At 38.0% G+C, this 20,097-nt stretch overlaps 1 protein-coding gene across 3 annotated transcripts in view; it reads right to left on the reverse strand.

Annotated features, from left to right (window-relative positions):
- Window positions 1-20,097, reverse strand: part of ARHGAP19 (Rho GTPase activating protein 19) — a 65,159-nt gene that overhangs the window by 9,793 nt on the left and 35,269 nt on the right. For all 3 annotated transcript variants that reach the window (XM_035707680.2, XM_035707681.2, XM_035707679.2), the window contains 4 exons: window positions 19,343-19,429; window positions 9,332-9,397; window positions 7,558-7,749; window positions 2,497-2,595 (listed from right to left, as the gene is read on the reverse strand). In XM_035707680.2, the coding sequence (XP_035563573.1) occupies window positions 2,497-2,595; window positions 7,558-7,749; window positions 9,332-9,397; window positions 19,343-19,429 (444 nt within the window). The remainder of the gene's footprint in view (window positions 1-2,496; window positions 2,596-7,557; window positions 7,750-9,331; window positions 9,398-19,342; window positions 19,430-20,097) is intronic.

Here is a 20,097-nt window from a genome sequence, read left to right on the forward strand (position 1 = left end):
CAGGAATGCTGGAAAAATGAGACTACTACATCTTCCTTTCAGAAATCAGCTGTCACCTCAGAGTTAAGCTGAAAGGGGGATGCTAGGAGCCAAAAGACTGGCTATAAAGCTTCCAAAGAAGTTTTTTTTTCAGATTTTATTTATTTATTTGAGAGAGAGAGAGAGCGAGAAGAGCACAAGCGGGGGAGAAGCAGGCAGGAGATGGAGAAGAAGCTTCCCCACTGAGAGAGAGAGAGAGTGAGAGGCAGAGACACAGGCAGAGGGAGAAGCAGGCTCCATGCAGGGAGCCTGACATGGGACTCGATCCCGGGTCTCCAGGATCACACCTTGGGCTGAAGGCAGTGCTAAACCGCTGAGCCACCAGGGCTGCCCCCATATTTATTTACATTTCAAATCAACATTTAGAAATACATCTAAAGCCACTGCAGAAGAACTTACTAGGAAGAGAAAACTACACCCATCTAGCTTCAGTTAAAGAAATATTTGTTTGACACATAGAGAAACCTTTATTTGACTAATAACTTTTCTTGTTATCAATCATCTCAATGACAGGAAGTCAAAGGGAATGAAAGACTTCCAAGTAAAATGAACCAACAATGAACTATACCCAAGGAGGTGAATGTACTGCAGGGGTTCTAGCAAAATAAATTACCTTTTAATTATAGTAAAATATACATAACACAAAATTTATCATTTTAACTATATTAAGTATATAGTTCAGCATCATTAATTCCATTCATATTGTTGAGCACCATCACCATCATCCATCTCCAGAACCTTTTTAATTCCCCAAATTGTGTACATACTAGACAATAATTCCCAATTCCCCCAAACCGTTAGACCCTAACAACCACCACTCTACTTCTTTCTCTATGAGTTTGACAATTCTAGGTATCTCACATAAGTGGAATCATATAGTACTTGTTCTTTGTGACTGGTTTATTTCATTTAACATGATGTCCTCAAAGCTCATCCATCTTGTAGCATATGTTAGAATTCCCTTCCTTTTTTAAGGCTAAATAATATTCCATTGCATATATATATGTGTATGTGTGTATATGTGTGTATATATATACACACAATATTTTGTTTATCCATTCATCGGTCAATAGATATTTGAATGGCTTCCACCTTTTGGTTACTGTGAATAATACTGCTATAAACATGGGTGTACAAATATGTGTTCATATCCTTGCTTTCAATTCTTTGGGGTACATATCCAGAAGCGGAATTGCTGAATTCTGTAGTAATCTTACTTAATTCTTTGAGGAACTGCCATACTGTTATCCATGGCAGGTGCACCATTTTATATTCCCACCAGCAGCCCATGAGGGTTTCAATCTTTCCATGTTCCCACCCACACTTGTTATTTTGTTTTGTTTTTTAATAATAGTCATCCTACTGTTATTTTCTATCTTACTGTAGTTTCGATTTGCATTTTCCTAAAGATAAGAGATATTGAGCATCTTTTCAGTTGTTTATCTTCTCTAGAGAAATATCTACGTCCTTTGCCCATTTTTAAATTCTTTTTCCCATTTTTGTAGGAGTGCATTATATATTCTGGACATTAACTCCTTACTAGATATATATTTTACAATATTTTATTCCATTCTGAGTTGTTTTTTCATTCTGTTGATCACAAAGGAAATTTTGATGTCAAGCAAGACTAATGTCTCACAGACTAATGGCCCCCACAGGCTAACAACTGCAGCTTAAAGAAAAAATATATATTACAAGGTATTTATTTTTATTTTCCATTTTAATCAGACCTCCTTACTGTTGTTGTATTTATAGATTCTAAATTTATAGATGTTAAAATAATTTTAAAAGAAACACAGCAGAACACAGAACTGTGCTTAATCTCTCTCCAAGTTAACCAGAACCTTGCCTTAGTTTTATGCCTGAAAATTCTAATCCCATTATTACGTTATCTACTGCCACCTGATGGCAACATGCCTTAACTACAAGTTCATATCATCCGCGAGGACGTGTGAACTAAATCCACAAGTATAGTGATGGCAGCAACAGCCCAGTAGATATTGTACTTGTTTTTAAAACAAGATTTTTAAGTAATTTGCTGCAAAGGAAGAGAATATACAACTGATTAAAATATTAAGCTTACAAAAATTTAAATCACCTAAAATTTGCTAGGCTCAGAAAATCCATTTCCTAACCATTTCCATAAGTCTGTCAACTCCATTTCTCCATAGCTTTTGCAAATTGTAAAGAACTCTCCACATTGGGGACTCTGTCCTCAGGCCCAAAGAGAAGGAAGGACCTTTCTTTTACTCTCTAATCATACAGCTCCTTCTCCAATTCGAAACACAGCAAAATGCTATAAAAACCCGAAGTTTTTCCAAATTCTATCCTTATCCTCTTACAAATAAACCCTTCATAGGATCCCAAAGAAGAGAAGAAAACTGTTTATGCATTGAAAAGTCAGACTGTTAAGTTTTCTCTAAGTCAATGCTAAAAATGAGAACACAGCATACCTACCTTAATAAGGCCACTGAAGGAACGTGAACGGGCTCTTTTCTGTACCCGAGGAGTAGAAGATTCTCGCCCTGGTGTTTGGGTCACAGATTGCTTATTAAACTAAGAGAAAACATAAACATTTTACTATTATTTCCTCTACCAGGAGATAGGATTCTGTGATAATCAACAGCTAAGTGTAAATATGCAGAAAAGTCCAGGAATAAGTGAGTCTGTACACATATGGATTAGTAGGTTACTAAGCAAATTTCAAAAGCAGAAATGATGTTGCCAAAAAAAATTCAAATTTATTAAATTACTATAAGGAGACTGTACTTCATTTTCCTTTTTCTTATGTACTGTAAGTTTGGTAGCATCACCTCTATTTTATAAACAAGGAAACCAAGACCCAGAGAGTTATGCAATTTGCCCAAGATCTCCAGCTGGTAATCAATATTTTTTGCAGAAAATATCTTGGACATGAAGAGTGACCAGCACAACCTAAAACAATCCTTAATTTAACATTAATTGCATACAGAATAAAAAAGTTACTAAAGCTCTTTAAATGGACATTTATTATGAGTGCTTGCCAGCACTATAAACGGAGGAAATATATCAAAATAAAAAGTGGTCAATTTCATCAATATCAACTCTTTGTTTGATGGTATCTAACATGGAAAAATAGAAAACCTAAAACACTGTATAGTCTTATTTATAATGCTTTGATTAGCCATTTATCTCCTTAGTTAAAAAATATAATACTTGGGAAGTATTATACTTGGATGGGTCAGCAGTTGAACATCTGTCTTTGGCTCAGGGCGTGACCAGGATCCAGGATGGAGTCCCTTGCTTCTCCCTCTCCCTCTCTTTCTCTCTCTCTGTGTCTCTCATGAATAAATAAATAAAATCTTAAAAAAAATAATAAAAATAATACTTAAAACTCTTCTACTTGTCTGCCTTTTCTAACTATAGTTTCTAAATATGTGAATTGTAATTTTGCAAATTTTTACCAGTTCAAGTTCAGTTCTGGAGGTTTAAAAAAAAAAAAAGACACTCTTCATACATATTATACAGGTACCAAAAAAGTTCTCAAAGTTAATTACCAGAAAATTTAGTCACTTCTAAAGAGTTTACAAAGCAAGCATCCATCCAAAATAAAAATAAAATAAAATAAAAATAAATAAATAAATAAAAATAAAAAATAAAAAAAACAAAGCAAGCATCCCTCCAATATATCATTCCTGATAATGTTGGCCAGATGCAATAGGGGGGCTGTCTTGTACCTAGCTGGTGGGAGCATTAATAATTTTCTGGGAAGCTATTTAGCAATGTGTGCCCTGTCTTTTCAAAATGCATACAGTAGTCCCCCTCTATTCGTGGCTTTGCTTTCTGTGGCTTCAGTACCCTGTTATCAACCACAGTCCAAAAGCAGATGATTCTCCTAGCCTAGTAGTAGTAGCCTAACGTTATGTCACAACGTCTACATCATTCACCTCACTTTATCTCATCATACAAGCATTTTATCATCTCACATCATCACAGGAAGAGTACAATATAGTAAGATATTTTAAGAGATATTTATTTTATTTCACAGAACTTTCACCACAGTATACTATTATAATAGAACAACTATAACATACTTCTATTTTCTTAGTAACTATTGTGGTTAATCTTTCACTGTGCCTAATTTATAAATTAAACATTTATTATAAATATATATATATTTTTAAAAAAACAGTATATATAGCGTTCAATACTATCCATGGTTTTCAGGCATCCACTAGGGGTCTTGGAATGTACCCTCCACAGATAAAGGGCAGGAACTACTGTATTAAAAAAATACACACTATCTATGAAGTTCTTACCAAAAAGAAAAAAAAATCTAATGTATTCAGATCAAGCTTCTAGAATTAGATCTAACTACAAATTTATCATAAATACAGAGGACTGAGGTATGTGTTAACACCACAAGGGTGACACTAGCAAAACTAGACTGTGGAAAACAAACTATATGGTTTCTTTCACAAATAAAGTGCAGGGAGAGAGACAATGTACGGATGTGTGTGTTTAAATGCAGTGTGATAACTTGGATTAGACACTGGCACAGAAAAAGGATATTAGCAAAAAACTGCTAAAATCTGAATCAAATCTCTCACATTAATAGTAATACATCAATGCTAATTTCTTAGTTTTAACAATATTACTATTAGGAATGAAAAATACATGAGAATTCTCTGTACTATCTTTGCAATTTTTCTCTAAATCTAAATTATGTCAAATTTAAGTTGATTCAAACAAAGTTTGGCAATTTTTTTTGGCAATTTTTTTTTAAATAGACTTTATTTATACATGATAGACACAGACAGAGAGGCAGAGACACAAGCAGAGAGAAGCAGGCTCCATGCAGGGAGCCCGATGTGGGCCGCGAAACCGGGACTCCAGGATCACTCCCTGGGCCAAAGGCAGGGGCTTAACCACTGAGCCACCTAGGTGTCCCAGTTTGGCAATTTTTTAGGGGAAAAGAAAAAGAGGGGAGAGAAGGAGGAACCTATACATTAAAAAGGACCAAACAGCAGTACCACCAAAAAAAAAAAAAAAAAAAAAAAGCACGCTCTTTGGTCATGTCACTTCTAGGAAAAAATCTGCAATGAAAATACCTATAAACAAAAATTTATAAGATAAAAAATAACCTAATTCCCAAATATGTCCAGTTGCTGTTAAAAATGTTCACAGCCCCCTCTTTTTTTTTAAGATTTTATTTATTCATGAGACACACACAGAGAGAGGCAGAGACAAAGGCAAAGGGAGAAGTAGGCTCCCTGTGGGTAGCCCAATGCGAGACTCAACCCCAGGACCCCAGGATCTCAACCTGAGCCAAAAATGGACACTCAACCACTGACCCACCCAGGCATCCTGTTCACAGCCTTTTAACAATACAGAAAATGATCATGATATAATATTAAATGAAAAGAATAGGAATATTAAAAACTGAACATATATTATGATCTCAAGCAAAAGAAAAAAATGTCAAATACATATTCATGGAAAGTAACACTAGAAGAAAATACTCCAAAACTTTTATCAGTGGTTATCTCAGGATGATTACAGGTGATTTTTCTTCTTTATACTCTACTGGAAGTTGTGCTGCTTCTACAGTGAATATTTATTATTTTTATAATCACTAAGAGAAAAATCAGGAAATAGTAAAATTAATAGTTTCTTCAAAACAAAAGGGCAATATTATTTTTTTTGTATATTTTTTTATTGGAGTTCGATTTGCCAACATATAGTATAACACCCAGTGCTCATCCCATCAAGTGCCCCCAAAAGGGCAGTATTTTAAACGTATGCAAGAATTTATAAGCATGCATGAGAAAATAAAAGAAAGTATGTGGTATGGTCCGAACTATGCAGAAATTTATCGCTATGAAAAAGCCTGAAAGAAACACCCAAAATGTAAACACTGGTGGGATGAATGATTTATTTTCTTCTTAACCTTTTCTATAATTTCCTATTTTTCTAAAAAGAGCAAAAATGTTAGTTTTTCCTTGTAATGTCTTTAACATTCTATTCTTGATGACAGAAGTCATGACACTTGTCCTACCTGAATTGCTCTTAGTTTCTATCAAGAATTAAATCACTACACTGCTTTGAATCTACAATAATACTAGGCTTTGAGGGATCCCTGGGTGGCGCAGCGGTTTGGCGCCTGCCTTTGGCCCAGGGCGCGATCCTGGAGACCCAGGATCGAATCCCACATCAGGCTCCCGGTGCATGGAGCCTGCTTCTCCCTCTGCCTGTGTCTCTGCCTCTCTCTCTCTCTCTGTGACTATCATAAATAAATAAAAATTAAAAAAAAAAAAAAAAAAAAAAAAAAAAATACTAGGCTTTGAATCTACAATAATACTAGGCCAACATCTTTGAAAATTCGAGTCATAACACAATTTGCTAGATCTCAAAGTAACTTCAAAAAATCTAACAGAAAACTTCTCTTGAAGGAGTGTCAATTTTTTTTTAAGATTTTATTTATTTATTCATGATAGACATAGAGAGAGAGAAAGAAAGAGAGAGAGAGAAAGGCAGAGACACAGGCAGAGGGAGAAGCAGGCTCCATGCCAGAAGCCCGACGTGGGACTCGATCCCGCGACTCCAGGATCACGCCCTGGGCCAAAGGCAGGCGCTGAACTCCTGAGCAAACCCAGGGATCCCCCAGGACTGTCCATTGTTAAGAACAGCTCAGTTCAACATTTTCTGAGCACATGGTTATGTCTGACCCTACACTTCAGATTAAGTATTAAAAAATAAATAAAAAGAGACCTCCCTCAAGAAGGTCCCAGTTGACTAAGAAGAGGCTGACCTGTGTGTTCAGCTCAAATTCAAGAGGAATTGAGACAAAATAAATTTCCCAAGAAAGAAACTAACCAAGTCATTGGGATTTACTCAAACTACACTTTGAGTCTCAAAATGGCAAATGGAGACCTAATTTTACTCCCATAACCCCAAAATAAACAAACTTAGCTACCAGAATTCCTACTTTCTAACACCAACTTAGGCCCCTGAATTTATAGTGTTTTCTAACTGCAAACAACTCATTAGTAAGAGCTACCACTTTTGCTCTGCTACGCCAGCCACTTTACATATTCCTTCTAATCTTTACATAGTCATGAAGCATAGACATTTCAATTACCTCTTGAAAAAACCAAGAAAAGAAATTGAAATGTAGAAAGATTAAATTATTTGCCAAGAAAATCTGAAGGATTTAAACTTTGGAACAATATATCTCAACTGCTGGTTCTCTCTCAGCATGCTTGGTACATGACCAAAATGTGAGAAACTCTAACCATACTTAGATCTTTCTGTTTAATTCTAGAAATCCCAGAGCCTCCACTCCTTTCTGTAGTGGGGTAGGAGGACAGAGACTGCCACTGAGGTTCCAATGACTAGTTTGCTTTCTTGACTGAGCCAAGCTGGGGCCAATAAGAGAATCTTATTCTCTAAATGAGATGCTTAACAACATTCCCTAGGGATTCTACAACCTCAATCATATTGCTAAAGCCCTGTCACTGTTTCCCTGCCTTCAGGTACCTGTCTAATAAGTTGTTTCTTCTTTGCTGACTCTGGCATATTGTGAACATGTTGGAACAGTTCTCTCAATGCCTCTTCCGTACGCTGCTGGGTCTCCTCCTGGTGAGAGCAGGAATCCACCCAGTTCCGTTTCTGAGATTTTGCCAGTTGGAAGGACTTAGTAGAACATGAAGCTATCAGATCAAGATCATCCTAGAGAAAATTTTAAAGAAAAGCAAATTAATATATCCTGCCAGCTTTGTTTTCAGGTTCCTGCAACCCTGAAAAAAAAGAGGAAGAAGTGGGGAGCATGGTATACTCCTATACCTAGGAATAAGAAAAATCTAAATATAATTATCACATGAAGAAAAATCTGTAATTACAGACTATATAAATAGCCTACTCCCAAGACAGCCTAGAGAACCTAAATTCATTTAGAATATTACCACCAAAAATTATATTTATAAAGAGTTCAATTTTCAAAGCATCTTTTAATTGCACATAACTCTCACTGCTATCCTATGAAGTAAGCAGAGAAAGTATCATTCCCATTTGATAGAAGAAAAAATTGAAGTTAAACTCTAAGTTTAAAGTCATTTGGATACTAAAGTGACAGACTCATCCTGGAGACCAAGTGCACAGACTCTTGGCCAGTGCTCTTTCCTACATACAGGAACATTATGGGATAACTACACAGCAGTGGTTGAGGAACAGAAACAACTCTCTAAGAGAAGCTACACTCCAGTTGAAACAAGTTGAAATCATATATTGTTGTCCTGGTCACACCAAATATTTACTGAATGAGAGGCAGAAACAAACAACAGAAACAACCGCGTAAGACAACAGCTTAAGTTTCTAACCAAAACAGACTAAATAAGAGATCATCAAAAAGTACTTGTGAAGTTCTTTAAACTTCTCAGTTTTAAAGCTTAATAATTATATATAATCTTATTAATAAGCATCACACATTTGCTTTCTAAGCTCACGTGGTCTCAAGTCTTTGAAATGTTTGACAGTGTTACCACTGAACCTGAAACAAGAATGTATTATAGAAAACTGTGATTTCCCAGGGAAGGCCCATGGAGCCCCCTGAGCGCTGCCTGCAGGACAGATGTTCCTTCCCACTTGTCTTCTTTCCTGGACAAGTTGCATAGCTGCAAGTTAAGAATGTGGTACAGGGATCCCTGGGTGGCGCAGCGGTTTGGCGCCTGCCTTTGGCCCAGGGCACGATCCTGGAGACCCGGGATCGAATCCCACATCGGGCTCCCAGTGCATGGAGCCTGCTTCTCCCTCTGCCTGTGTCTCTGCCTCTCTCTCTCTCTGTGTGTGTGACTATCATAAAAAAAAAAAAAAAAAAAAAAAAAAAAAAAGAATGTGGTACATTTGGCAGTCAACTTATTTTAATAAATTAAACAATATTAAAAAAAAGAAAACTGTGATTTACTGCTGTAAAATATTTAATACATTTGCTATTTACAGACTGTTATATCATATGCTTCAGAATGCACAGGGGCTTTATGAAAATCTTTAAACATGCAATCTATGCCATCACTCATATGTAGAGGATCCCATCTACCAGTGGAGCACCTCTGAAAGGAAACAAGACTATGCAGAGGCACTTTTATTTCAACATGTAACTTTCCTCTCAGTCTTTTTCCTCATCTCAAACTGACTAGATAATTTTGAACTATAACACATTTTATTTTCCATGGCTTTACTTTGATTTCACACTTTAACTCCATTAATCTTAATTAACTCTTCCTTGTTGGGGCTAAAAGCCATTTCTTATTCTTACCTTTGATGCTTGAGTTCTGGAGCCCAAATAGTGCAGTCTGGCACATTCCCGAATATAAACAGGAGCCTGGGCAGAATATAAAAGAAAACCAAGAACAAGTAGTTAGCAGTATCTAAAATTATTTCAGACCACAAGAACAGTGATTCTCTCTCTTTTTTTTTTTTTAAGATTTTATTTATTCATTTGAGATAGAGCACAAGCAGGGCAGAGGGAGAAGCAGACTCCCTGCTGAGCAAGGAGCCCAACACAGAACTCGATCCCAGAACCCTGGGATCATGACCCAAGCCAAAGGCAGATACCAACTAACTGAGCCACCCAGGCGTCCCAGAACAGTGATTCTCAAAGTAATCTGCTGGCAGATTATTTCAGAAAAATAAAGGATCCTCAAAATGTCCTATTTTAGCTTCCTTTCTCTTGCCACCAAAATGATATTTCAACAAATCTGACAGGAAAACTGTTTTTGAGAAGACACTACTGTAATTTTTTAAAAAGATTTTGTTTATTTATTCATGAGAGATACAGAGAGAGAGGCAGAGACATAGGCAGAGGGAAAAGCAGACTCCATGCAGGGAGCCCGATGTGGGACTCAATCCGGGAACTCCAGGATCATGTCCTGCCTGAGCCAAAGGCAGACGCTCAACTGCTGAGCCACCCAGGCATCCCGACACTACTGTTATTTTAAAAATCAGGTATAGGATCCCTGGGTGGCGCAGCGGTTTGGCGCCTGCCTTTGGCCCAGGGCACGATCCTGGAGACCCAGGATCGAATCCCACATCGGGCTCCCGGTGCATGGAGCCTGCTTCTCCCTCTGCTTGTGTCTCTGCCTCTCTCTCTCTCTGTGACTATCATGAATAAATAAATAAAATCTTTAAAAAATAAAAAAAAAATAAAAAAAAAATCAGGTATGGAAAAAAAAATAAATAAATAAATAAATAAAAAATAAAAATCAGGTATGGCATGTATATACTCAAATGAACCAGAAACAAAAATATAGACATTCGTAGTAATGTTTATCTTTGGCAAAAACTACCCCAAAAGAGGCACCTGGGTAGCTCAGTCAGTTAAGCAGCCAGCTCTTTTTTTTTTTTTTAAGATTTATTTATTTATTCATGAGAGATACAGAGAGAGAGAGAGAGAGGCAGAGAGGCAGAGACAAGCAGAGGGAGAAGCAGGCTCTTCGCAGGAGCCCCACGTGGGACTCGATCCTGAATTCCAGGATCACGACCTGAGCCGAAGGCAGACGCTCAACCTCTGAGCCACCCAGGTGTCCCAGTAGCCAGCTCTTGATTTCAGCTCAGGTCACAATCTCAGGGTCCTGGGATTGAGCCTCATGTGGGGCTCTGTGCTCAGTGGTGAGTCTGCTTGAGTTCTTCTCCCTCTGCCCCTCCCCGCACATGCAAGCTAACATATAAGTTAAAAAAAAAATAGGGTCCCTGGGTGGATCAGTCGATTGAGCATCTACCTTCGGCTCAGGTCATGATCCCAGGATCCTGAGATCAAGTCCTGCATTGGACTCCTTGCTCAGCAGGGAGCCTGCTTCTCCCTCTGCCTCTGCCCTTCCCCTGCTTATGCTCTCTGTCTCTCTCTGACAGATATAAATAAATAAAATCTTAAAAAAATAAAAATAAACACCACCCCCCAAATCCTTACAAATTACAAGTAGTCCCTAAGTCACATTTTAAAATCACTACAGAGAACAAAAAAAAAAAATAAATAAAATAAAATAAAATAAATAAAATAAAATCACTACAGAGGGATCCCTGGGTGGCGCAGCGGTTTGGCGCCTGCCTTTGGCCCAGGGCGCGATCCTGGAGACCCGGGATCGAATCCCACATCGGGCTCCTGGTGCATGGAGCCTGCTTCTCCCTCTGCCTATGTCTCTGCCTCTCTCTCTCTCTCTCTCTCTGTGACTATCATGAATAAATAAATAAAAAAATCTTAAAAAAAAAAAAATGAAAGAAGGGAGGGAGAAAAGGAAAGAAGGAAGAAATGCTTTATGATCTTATAGGAGTGATTTCCAGTATCTACTGTTGAGTGAGAAAAATTATGGAATGGTATATAAAGTACCTGTGTAAGAGAGAAGGAACATACACACACATACACACTTATTTGATTTTACAAAAAGAAACAGAAAAAGAAGCAGGATAGGGCAGCCCAGGTGGCTCAGCGGTTTAGCACTGCCTTCAGCCCACGGGTGACCCTGGAGACCCGGGATCGAGTCCCACTTCAGGCTCCCTGTGGGAAGCCTGCTTCTCCCTCTGCCTGTGTCTCTGCCTCTCTCTCTTTCTGTGTCTCTCATGAATAAATTTTTTAAAATCTTAAAAAAAAAAAAAAAAACAGAAGCAGGATAAACCAGAAAATAATGAAAATGGTTACGACAATGACTGAGTTTTCTATAAGTATATCTTTTTGTGTAGTTTTGACTTTTGAACCATGTAAATATTCTACAGATTCAAAAAATACAATTAAATCCAAAAGGAGGGGATCCCTGGGTGGCTCAGCAGTTTAGCGCCTGCCTTTGGCCCAGGGCACGATCCTGGAGTCCCGGGATCGAGTCTTATGTCGGGCTCCCGGCATGGAGCCTGCTTCTCCCTCCTCCTGTGTCTCTGCCTCTCTGCCTCTCTCTCTCTCTCTCTCTCTCTCTGTATATCATAAATAAATAAATCTTAAAAATAAATAAATAAATCCAAAAGGAAAAAAAGCAAACCCTAAAACTGAAAACAAACAGGAAAAAAAATGAATATATCTATATATATGATTGATAACATGTGTAGATGATAGTATCTGTGTATATGATAAACACATAAAAAGAATTATTCCACCTAACTTTTGAAAACTATATTCTGACTATATATCCTTAGTGAAATATATTCAAGGGAAAAGGAACTGTAAGGAAAGCTTATATCGTAAACTTCAATCAGCAGGTTTACATAGGCTTACTTTTAAAACTAATTTTTTAAAGTTTTTTTTTAATTCTTTTGTTTATTTGAGAGAGAGTACCCAAAGGTGGTGTAGAAGGAGAAAGAGAAGCAGGCTCCCAGCTGACAAGGAGTCCGATGTGGAGCTCAATCCCAGGACCCTGAGATCATGACCTGAGCCAAAGGCAGACGTTTAACTGACTGAGCCACCCAGGTGTCCCAAAACTAATTTTTTATATATTGATATTTTATATATTGCAAGATAATGCAAATAGCATATAAATGCTATTAAAATCTGGAATTTGCAATGTGCAAAACAGATACAAATATAAAGTAAAAGAAGTCAGGCAGCCCGGGTGGCTCAGTGGTCTAGTGCTGTCTTCCGCCCAGGGCGTGATCCTGGAGACCCAGGATCGAGTCACATGTCAGACTCCCTGCGTGGAGCCTGCTTCTCCCTCTGCCTGTGTCTCTGCCTCTCTCTCTCTCATGAATAAATAGATAAATCTTTAAAAATAAATAAATAAAAATAAAGTAAAAGAAGTCAAGAAAAAGCTCTGGGATGTTAAATCTGAATTGGAAATATTAATATGAACTGATGATTTCTTTTTTAAAAATATTTTAGTCGACTTTTTGCCCTCAAAGAGCCTAAAAGCAATGATACCCCAGAAACAATGAGTAAATCTCGTGTCACTCAAAGAAACCAGGGCTCCTTGAAGAAAATAATTGATTTCAGGCCCAGGGCAGAGCAAAGGCAAAGTGAGCTGAGGACATTTTATGCCAGGAAGGAAACATTCAGACTAATGGAGTCCTGTCAAAAAGACACAGCAGGAAGAGCTTGCAAGGGCTCTCACTGGCCAAATTTGAGATAATTTGAAAATTAAAATTAACAACTACAATTGACTAACACGTTGAATAACTACAAACCTATGAGTCTATAGAGATATTAATAAAAAAAGAGAATGAAACAGAGGAAAGGAAAGCTCTATTCAAGAGAAAAAGGTCAGCTAATAGAGATTAAATAATAGAATTAGAAAATGCTACTTTGTAACATTCAATATAATCATAGATTCCAGCAGGATTACCAATGAATGCTAAAATCATTACATTAGGCAATCACCCTGCAGGTTACTTACTAATTGCAAAAGGGAAAATGTACCTTTATAACTGAGAGATGTGGCAGTTAGCAAAATTAGCATCACTGAGAGTGAGACAATCTGACATTCTGTGCTTCCTAATGTGATGCAATATGATGCAATAAGATGTACACAAACATCACCTATGAATCATTGCCAAAAATGTTTAACATGAATCTAATCAAGCCTCCAGACCTAACTTACAATTTACAGGAACTACAAAGAAAAGGACAGAGAAAAAGCCTTGAGAAAATAAGACAAATTTAAAGTATGGAAAATTCTATAACCCAAATTGGCCTGAATGCTTCAATAAATCAATAACATGAAGAAAAAGCATAGGGGCTGTTCCAGATTAAAAGTGACATAATAATCAAAAGCAATACATAAACCTCGATTAGCTTTCATAATTAAAAACAGGAGCTATGAAATACACTCTTAAGACAACTGGGGAATTTGAATCTGTATTGAATATTAGCTAATATGAAATTCTTAATAATTTTCTTAGACATGATAATGGTACTCTAACCATTAGAAGAATGTTCTTATTCTTAGGAAATATATGCTTAAGTACTTAGATGTGAAGTTCCATGATATCTACAATTTACATCAGGGGTTCAACCAAAAACAAAAACAAAAGCATGAATATATGGAGTAAGATAAAGCAAATATGGCCAATAGTAACATATGTTGAATCTTAGAGTTGTATGAGTGTTCACTGTTTTTCAACTTTTATCTATATTTGAAAAACTTCATAATAAAGTTTTAAAAAGAGTCTTGAGACAAAAACTTTATGACATCTACAGTTTAATTTTTACCTTGGTAAACTATAAGGTAGAGCTCAAAAACCAAAGGATTAAAGATTTTATCTATTTATTCATGAGAGACACAGAAAGAGAGGTAGAGACATAGGCAGAGGGAGAAGTAGCCTCCTCACGGGGAGACTGATGCAGGACTCAATCCCAGGACCCCGGGATCACAACCTGAGCTGAAGGCAGACGCTCAACCACTGAGCCACCCAGGTGCCCCAGCAGATGGGCTTAAATGAAAACCTGGAGGTGGGGATCCCTGGGTGGCTAAGCAGTTTAACCCCTGCTTCCGCCCAGGGCGTGACCCTGGGGACTCGGGATCGAGTCCCACGTTGGGCTCCCTACATGGAGCCTGCTTCTCCCTCTGCCTGTGTCTCTGCCTCTGTGTGTCTCTCATGAATAAGTAAATAAAATCTTTAAAAAAAAAAAAAAGAAAGAAAGAAAACCTGGAGGTGTTAAGTATTTTACTGTTCAGGGAGAATCAACAAATGGCCTTCCCACATAAAATGGGAATTAGCCTTAAATGTAGATGGTTATAAGTCCCTAAGAAAAGATACTGTGACTTGGGTTGGGGAGACAAAACCAGACTGGGTCGGGGGCATCTGGGTGGTTCAATCAGTTGGGCCTCCAACTCTTGGTTTCAGCTCAAGTCATGATCTCATGGGTTGTGGGATCAAGCATCAAGCCCCAAGTCCGACACTGTGTCCAGTTCTGCACTCAGTAGGGAATCGGCTTGAGAATCTCCTTCCTGCCCCCCCTTGAAAGCATGGGATGGGGGAAGGGGACTTTTTATCAAATAAATAAATAAATCTTAAAAAAAAAAAACTAAACTTCAAACTGCTGGTCACAAGGACTGATAATAGCAGAGGCTAGAACTATAAATAGGAAGAATTTTAAGGGAAAAAAATACAAAGAACACAGAATGAGGCAACACAGAATCTGAGGATTAGGAGGTAAAAAGTCCATCCAAAGAAGCCTGAGAACAAGAAGACACAACAAAGCACAAGAACAACAAACCTGGGATAAAACAGGACCTCAGAAAAAAGTGATAGAGCATAGAGAACAATCAACCATTTTTTCATCCAAAGGAAAAGCTCAGGGAAGAACCTAATCAGACAAAGAAGTGAGGCAGGGGCCCATAAGGACAACAGGTCTGATGGGAATATCAAAGAGGAGAGACCTAAGACCAAAATAAACCTCAAAAGAAATGTTCTTTCTCTCCTTCAGAGATCAACAGAGGCTCATAGAGTCCTCATGCTAGTCTGGAAACAAAGATAAAATAGCAAACAAGAACCAAAGCCCAAAAGATGAGGGGCTGAAACAGGGATCTTAGAAAAGGAAAAAAAAAAAAGAGTTAAAAACAGAATGCTTGAAAGGGTCTAATAATTAGAACTATACCAAGCTGAATTACATCTAGAAGACCATACTCTTGTTTTACTTCTAAGATTTGTATGATTTCTATTCTAAAAAACCTTCACAGTGATATACTATATGGGAAAAGGGATTTTGTTGGTGTGGTTAAGAACCTTGTGGGATACCTGGGTAGCTCAGTAGTTGAGCGTCTGCCTTCGGCTTAGGGCATGATCCCAAGGTCTGGGGATCAAGTCCTGCATCGTGCTCCCTGCAAGGAGTCTGCTTCTCCTTCTGCCTATGTCTCTGCCTCTCTGTGGCTCTCATGGATAAATAAATAAAATATTTTAAAAAAAAATTTTTTAAGAACTGTGCAATGGGGAGATTACCTAGATTATCCACATGGGTCCTTAAAAACCGAGAAACATTCCCAGCTGTAGTTAGAAATAACAGATAGACACAATATTGCTAGCCTTGAAGACAAAGGAAGGGAACCATGAGCCAAGGAATGTAGGTAACCTCTAGAAGTTGGGAGAAGGCAAGTAAACAAATGCTCTCCTAGAACATCCAGAAATGAATGCAGCCCTGCCAACCCTGATTTTAGCCCAGTGAGACTCCTATAGACTTATGACCTACAGAACTGTTAGGATAACAAATTTGTGTTAAGTCACTTAAAATCCTTCATAGTTAAGTACAACTCCATTGTATACTTGAATTATGTACAGTAGACAATGGACAAGGGAGAAAGGACTCCACAGGTAGAGAGATCCAAAGGTGGAAGGCTAGAAACCCTGGGGTACAGTGAGATCTCAGAGATCCCACCTCTCTTTTAACTTATGAGTGGTAGACTATGAAAAGTTAACCTATAGCAATAGTAAGAAGAGAATTTGATGAAGGAGAGTTCTATTAGGTACTAGAAATTCCCCATTTTGATTCACAACTACTGTCAGGTAACTGCCTTCCTCTCCATAATCACATGCTTTAGAACTAGTTGTTCCCCTCAACAGGAAGTATATAAAGAACAGGTTTGAAAGATCTTTGTTCATCATTAAAAATCATTCATTCAGGGCACATGGGTGGCTCATCAGCTGAACGTCCAACTCTTGATTTTGGTCATGAGATCATGTCCCATATCAGGCTCTATGCCCAACACAGAATGTGTTTGGGATCCTTTCTCTCCCTCTCCCCTTGCCTCTGCCCACCCCCACTGCGTGCTCATGCTCTCTCTCTCTCTCTCAAAAAAACAAAAACAAATAAACAAACAAAAAAATCTCTGTCCTGTTGTCCTTTGTCTACTATTCTAATTTACTTATCTAGATCTTGACCTCTAACTGATGATAATCTTTGACCTCAGCACTCAAGCCCCTGATGTGGCCCTGACCCTTTATTTTCCAGCCTACTAAGATTCTGATCTTTCATTTCTAAACTCTGGACCCTGGATCACTCCCCATTCTATAGTTGATAAATCCTAGGGTGGCCTCCATGTTCATACCCTACATTACTATAAAGCTACAGTCATCAAAATACTGTGGTACTGGTATAAAGACAAATACACAGACTAACTGATTAAACTAGGTCCAGAAATAAACCTTCACATATACAGTCAAATGATTTTCAATAAGTGTGCCATGACTATTCAATGGACAAAGGACAGGTTTTCAACAAATGGTGCTAGAAAAACTAGATACTCACAGCATTAGAATAAGGTTGGACACTTACCTAACACCATAAAGAAAAACTAACTTAAAATAGATTCATAACCTAAATATAAGACCTAAAACTATAACATTCTTTTTAAAAAGCATAGGACAAAAGCTTCTGGATTTGGCAATGATTTCTTGCATATGACACCAACGGCACAGGCAACAAAAGGAAAAAAATAAACAAATGGGGAATTCACAAAGTTTTTCAATTGTGTATAGCAAGACTCTATCAACTGAGTAAAAAGGCAACCCACAGAATGGGAGGAAATATTTGCACATCATATATCTATCCAGATATATAAAGAATTCCTACAACTCAACAATAAAAGAACCCAATTCAAAAATGGGGAAAGGCCATGAACAGACATTTCTCCAAAGAAGACATATAGATAGGCAATAAGCATGTGAAAAGATGTTTAAAACCTCTCTAATCATTAAGGAAATGCAAACCAAAACTATAATATACCCACCTCATAGCTATTATCAAAAAAAAAAAAAAACAAAATAACAGAATAAGTATTGGTGAGGATGTGAAGAAATGGGAAACCTTGTACATCACTGGCAGGAATGTAAAATGATACAGCTGCTATATTAAACATTATGGCAGTTCCAATAGAATTACCATATGACCCAGTAATTCTACTTCTGGGTATATACCCCAAAGAATTAAAAGCAGTGTCTCGGGATCCCTGGGTGGCGCAGCGGTTTGGTGCCTGCCTTTGGCCCAGGGCGCGATCCGGGAGACCCTGGATCGAATCCCATGTCGGGCTCCCGGTACATGGAGCCTGCTTCTCCCTCTGCCTGTGTCTCTGCCTCTCTCTCTCTCTCTCTCTCTGTGACTATCATAAATAAAAAAATAAAAAATAAAAAAAAAGAAAAGCAGTGTCTCAAAAAAGATATCTGTACACCCATGTTCATAGCAGCATTATCCACAAGAGTTAAAACATGGGAGCAATCCAAGTGTCCTTAACAAATGATAAATGTGGTGCATAGATGAAAGGAATATTACTCATCCTTAAAAAAAAAAAAAAGAGGAAATTCTGACAAATGTTACAACATGGATGAACTGTGCTAAATGATGAAAGCATGCTAAATGAAATAAGCCAATCACAAAAAATTGATTCTAGGGATCCCTGGGTGGCGCAGCGGTTTGGCGCCTGCCTTTGGCCCAGGGCGCGATCCTGGAGACCCGGGATCGAATCCCACATCGGGCTTCCGGTGCATGGAGCCTGCTTCTCCCTCTGCCTGTGTCTCTGCCTCTCTCTCTTTCTCTCTCTGTGACTATCATAAATAAATAAAAAAATTAAAAAAATAAAAAAATAAAAAAAAAAAAATTGATTCTACTTATTGAAGTACTTAGTGAAATGCTCTCTTAATTCTCAACCTTTCCAGATGGCAAGATGTTAAAATTAAGAAATTCATTATAAGAAAGTGTGCTATAAAGAAAAGGCCAAGGATATGACTCTACAACTTTTTGTTTGAATCTTATAAACATCAAAAGGTCACAACTTTCAGTCATACAAAGGATCTTTTCAAGAGAATAAAGATCCTCTCAATCAAACCAGAGGACTTCTAAGAAGGTGAAAGGTATTGTCCCTAAACTTCAGCCTGTCTCTCTGCAAGAGACCATGGTGGAAAAGGGTTTGTCTTCAAAAGATCTGTATATGTAGCTTTTGTCTAATGGAGTGAATCCCTCTGAAATCGACAGAACCACACAATTGAGAAAACTATGTGGGCAGAAACACTGATAAGTTTGGACTAAAAGGGACAAAGGGTACAAAATGAAAGGAGACCGTCAGACCCTCAAAATTCTACTGGTAGCAAGTAGCCAGGATAAACTCACTCAACTGCCAATACACACCCACTTTCATAAAAAAGAAGGATGACTCAGGGTAGAACCAATTATCCTACTCAGCCTCCAGGTACCTTCCTATTCCTCCCCACCTTGGTTATTTTCTCTGGGTTTTGCCACTGTCCAATCTGGTTTCAAGTCCCAGTCAGGACCTTTCTTATTAGTCATCCTTCTAGCGCTGCTGAGGATCCCACCATGCTTCAACCTCCTTATCTTATTACCAACAAAATCCCATCACACTTAACCTACCTTAAAAAGTTTCTGTGAGTGTTTAATCATAAAAGCCATCCCATTGTTCAACTTTGTGATATTCTCTTGGAGGTCATTTGCTGTGACCTATTCAGAGGAAAAGAAACCAAAAGAGGGTGATTAAGAGCTGGGAGGTAGAAGAGATACTCCATTTACTTACCAATAAGTCTTTCAAAGGTATAGTGGTTTCCTTCTCTAACAAAGGTGCCTCTAAAATAATAATTCTGGAAAGGCTTTTTGGTTCAGCAGGTTTCTACTGAATATGACATAAACTAGGAGAAACCACATATCCCTGAAATCACCAAGAAATCTCAAGAAATCCTTAAGAACCAATCTTTGTTTCCTAATTCTGCTTGAGAATTATACATGCAAGCAGAGTTGGTAAAGAAAATCTAGTCTGGGATTCAAAATGGGCAGGAAGTTGGGACGCCTGGGTGGCTCAGTGGTTAAGTGTCTGCCTTTGGCTCAGGGTGTGGTCCTGGAGTCCCAGGATCTAGTCCCACATTGGGCTCCCCTCGAGGAGCCTGCTTCTCCCTCTGCCTGCATCTCTGCCTTTTGCTGTCTCTCACAAATAAATAAATTTTAATTTTTTTTAATGTTTATTTTTTTTTTTTTAAGATTTTATTTATTTATTCATGATAGACACAGAGAGAGAGACAGGCAGAGACATAGGCAGAGGGAGAAGCAGGCTCCATGCAGGAGCCTGAAGTGGGACTTGATCCCGGGACTCCAGCATCATGCCCTGGGCCAAAGGC

Source organism: Canis lupus, chromosome 28, assembly GCF_003254725.2.
Source record: "Canis lupus dingo isolate Sandy chromosome 28, ASM325472v2, whole genome shotgun sequence".
NCBI classification, from domain to species: domain Eukaryota; kingdom Metazoa; phylum Chordata; class Mammalia; order Carnivora; family Canidae; genus Canis; species Canis lupus.